Raw genomic sequence first — 4,318 nt, 5'->3', positions numbered from 1 at the left:
AGAACCAACGTACGTTTCACAATGCCCACAATAAGTGTTACCCCATTAACTCCTTTCTAGATGTCTCCGGTTTTAGGTAATAAAAATGCTTATTCCATACGAGTAACGCACTCATAATAAAGGAATACAAAAGTGTTTATTCCATATAAGTAATGCACTCTTAATAAAGGAGGAATCACGGAACAAAAAGTTCGACACAAACTCTGCAAGCGTCAAAGTTTTTTCCATACGAAAAACAATGATGATAACATCTCAAGGTTGGTATGTATTTTTTCTTTACTTTCAGAGCGAAATGATTCCAATAAGAAAAATAAGCATGAGGAAGTGCAGGTCCTGGTGAATTCTGTCACTGAGGCCACTGAAGTCAGTGAAGCTCAAACGGTAGCCTTAAAAAAAAAAATCAGAAGTGACAAATAATTGTCACCAATGATAAAATCCTACAGATGTTGGAAAAAAATCTCAACGCTCCATCCAAAAAATTCTGTAAAGTTTCATACTGAAATACATAATCGATCCCTGGTGGAAATAATTTTACAACGATTTACGTATTTCTATGACAAATTATAATCTTCTACAACAAATCACAAATTTGTAAAAATTGTAGAAATTCACGGTAAATTGTAGTAAATTGTAATAAATTGTAGTAAGTTGTAGTAAGTTGTAAAAAGTAATAGAAAATTGTAACACATTTTTTACGAACATTTTTAGAGACGTAGTAAATTGTAGAAGTTGTAGATTATTGTAAAAATCATAACTATTTACAACTATTTACAACATTCTGCAAATATTTTTTATGAGAAACGTAGTAAATTATACAAGTTGTAGATTATTGTAAAAATTACAACCATTTATAAATATGTACAACATTCTACGAATATTTTTATAAAAATTATATTGCAAATTTGTAGAAGTTGTACATTCTTGTAAAAATTACAACTATTTAAAACTCCCTACAACATTCTGCAAATATTTTTTTCAGCATTCTATAAAAGATTCGATACATTTTTTATATTTTCATAAAAAGTTACAAATTGTATTAAATTATTAAAAAATCTTAAGAAATGCTTATAATTGCCTCTTTACTTTGTATATTTCTACACACAACAATTCAATGTTGTAAGTTGACGTATTTATTCTAATACTTACTTAATCTTTACTTGTGAAAGTGTTTTATTACAATAACAGAAAAGAGAGAAAAGAAATAATTGCAAGTTGTTTTATTTATATTATAAATACATATGACAATTATACAATCTAATTACTAATTACAAAATATAGTTTACCTATTAATCATGTAAACAACCATAGGGAATTTTACTCACATATTTGAACTTATCTATTTCCATAAATATACATGGCCTGACTAAATTTGCTGGCTTATGTACTGTTAAAATACTATTAGTGACATCACATTCCTTTATATGCTCAATAGGGATCGAAGAAAATGTTAAATTTGAAGTTCTTAATCTAAAAGTGTTTATAAATAATATTACTTCTTCCACATTTCCGAATTTTATCAAACAAATTTTATGAATTTGACCAATTGAACCATTATCTAATTGCACAATTGAATCATTTATTTTCTTGCAGCGTTGTTGTTGATGAGAAATTGTTGTATATCTTACATCATTATGTAGCACGCGTATTACACGCGGGGCCCTATTTGTTACGCGCGTAGCCCAGCGTAGGCAGGTGTGGTAGGGCGGCGTGCGGGCCCGGCAGAGCGAGCGTTACAGCGACACGCGACGGATCGCAAGCTCGGAAGCTCTCAATTTGTAAAGCGTATAACCAATAAAGAATACGTTTTGAAGTAAACTCGGCAGCCTACAATTCAGAAGTGGGATAGTGAGTCTGTCGTTAGCACTGCTGTGTGCGTGCTAGGAAAAGTCCAGTACGGTGGACAAAAGAGAGGGGCGGTAAGTCGCGTCGATTTCGTTTCGGCTGTGTGCGGGCGATCACGCGAAGAGGTTTCCGTCTCTAGCACTGCTGTGTGCGTGCTAATAAAAGTCCAGTGCGTGGCGCGAGAAAAAGGTGCGATAATTCGCGTCAATTTCGCTTCGGCTATACGCGAGCGATTACGCGAAGAACTATCGGCAAAGGAAATCGCGGATCGGCAACGATTTCATCCCGCGTACGAACGATATATACAGTGTTCGAGAAAAGGCGCAATAGCGATACGGGCACTGAGAAAAACGTGCTCGCCGCCCGTGTGACAAAGATAACCGATCGTACCGGCACGAACACGAACAGACACGCGTCGCGCGTGGAAAGAAAAGAACGGCGAGACGGTGCAAGCGCGCGAGTGAGACTATCGAATCGGGCGCATAACGAAGAAATTTCGAGATGGATCCGGATACACTCACCGTAGAACAACTAAAAAAGGTACTGCGGCAACGTCAATTGTCTATAACCGGACGAAAGGCTGAATTAATTGCCAGAATGCAGCAGGCGGATCCTTCGGGCGCATGGATGAAAGAAGCGGCCCAGCAGCATCCGGAGGACGACGACGAGGAGGAACATGATCAAGAAAAAGGGGCAAGACAGACAAGAAATGACACGCATATTACGGTACGGGCGAATGAGGACATAGCCCGACGAGAAGCCGAGTTAATGGATAGAGAGCGCGATCTAATGCAAAGAGAGATTGCGATCTTGCGTCGAGAAAACGACATGTTGCGGACGTCGCCGAGGAATAACCTATCTACGGTATCCCGGACTCCACTCAACATCAAAAACGTTTGTGAGATCCTCAGCGAGTACGATGGCGCAGGCGATGACTTCGAGCGATGGAAAACTCAGGTCAACTTGCTAAGAGATACGTACGAGCTCGACGAAAATGCCGCGAAGATATTAGTCGGCTCGAAACTGCGAGGGAAGGCAGCGGATTGGTATTCCTCTATGGCCGAACATTTATCTATGAGAGTGGATAGGCTGCTAGAAAAGATGGGCGCGATGTTCGATCAGCCAATGAGCAGGCTGGAAAGAAAACGTATATTTGAGAATCGAGTGTGGAAGAGAAATGAGTCTTTCAGTGATTATTGCCACGATAAAATAATTAAAGAAAATAAGGTTCCGATCCCAGAGGAAGAGATGGTCGAATACATTATCGACGGAATACCTTGGAAAGCTCTGAAAAATCAGGCGAGGATGCAATCCTTCTCGACAGTGCACGAGTTGACGAAAGCGTTTCGTCGAATTACGTTAGAAGCACCGGACACCTTTCAAGCTCATCGTGAAGCCTCGAGTCCCAAGAACATGAAGCTCAAGACCGCATCTCCTAAAGAAGCTTTGGGAGGCAGCCCCAAACCAAAAACAAAAGGTCTAGTGAGATGCTACCAATGTGATGAGGTGGGCCATTACGCGAAAGACTGTCCTACGGCAAAGGAGAAGCACAAGAAGACGAGCAAGGACAAGAAGACGGAACGGGGCAACAAGAAGGCCGAGCGTCAAGTGAACTTGGTCGACGGAACCGAGCAGTCAGCCTCGGAGAAAAGCGAGTCCGAGAGTGATGACCAGCCAGAGGAAAACGACAAAATCCACTTTGTGGATACGCACGAAGAACTTCGAGACGAGTTCCAGAGGGTGGCAATCCTACGAGTACGAGGAGGTGCACCAGTCTCATGCACGGTCAGGATCGACACTGGATGCCCAATTACTCTTATTCAGGAAAGTGTAATAAATATTAAAGACTTAAAACCTGCAGGACAGGAATGGAATAGATATCACGGTATTAATAATTCCAAACTCCTAGTGAAGGGAGTGATTAAAGCCAATCTCACGATGGATGGCTGTAGTAAATCGGTATCTATAGGCGTAGTATCGGATAATACGATGTCTATTCCATTACTGATAGGTAGAGACACATTAAAATTCTTTGACTATCGTTTGACAAACAGTCCAATGTTAGATAAGGCAGTGAGTGAGATATTGTTAATTTGCAATGATTCGAATAACACTGATATTAATGTAAACCCTGATCTCCCACCTAATGTTTGCGAATTGTTTAAGGATACATTCATTAATTATTATGTAAAGCCGGTTAGGCCGGAGGTTCCTGAAGTACAAATGGAAGCTAAGCTGGTTTTAAAAGAGAATAAATTGGTACAGTTTGGTCCTAGGAGGTTAGGTTACGCGGAAAAGGAAAAACTTCGACAGATACTGAACGATTTGTTGAAACGGAATATAATTAGAGAAAGTGTTTCAGAGTATGCCTCCCCAATCGTGCTAGTTCGAAAAAAGAATGGAGAAATTAGGATGTGTATAGACTACCGTGCAGTAAACAAGCTGTTGGCACGAGACAATCATCCGATGCCTCTGA

The 4,318-nt window shown here is 39.9% G+C and overlaps 1 protein-coding gene across 1 annotated transcript in view; it reads left to right on the top strand.

The window, feature by feature from the left end:
* Nucleotides 1–2,343: 2,343 nt before the first annotated feature.
* Nucleotides 2,344–4,318, top strand: part of LOC112465625 — a gene marked incomplete at its 3' end in the record, with an annotated part of 2,981 nt that continues 1,006 nt past the window's right edge. The window contains exon 1 of the mRNA XM_025033255.1: nt 2,344–4,275. Within this exon, the coding sequence (XP_024889023.1) occupies nt 2,344–4,275 (1,932 nt within the window). The remainder of the gene's footprint in view (nt 4,276–4,318) is intronic.

Source organism: Temnothorax curvispinosus, unplaced genomic scaffold, assembly GCF_003070985.1.
Source record: "Temnothorax curvispinosus isolate PA1 unplaced genomic scaffold, ASM307098v1 QBEX01015409.1, whole genome shotgun sequence".
In the NCBI taxonomy this organism is placed as follows: Eukaryota; Metazoa; Arthropoda; class Insecta; order Hymenoptera; family Formicidae; genus Temnothorax; species Temnothorax curvispinosus.
Note: the sequence above shows the minus strand (reverse complement) of the source record. Positions and strands in the feature narration are given on the sequence as shown.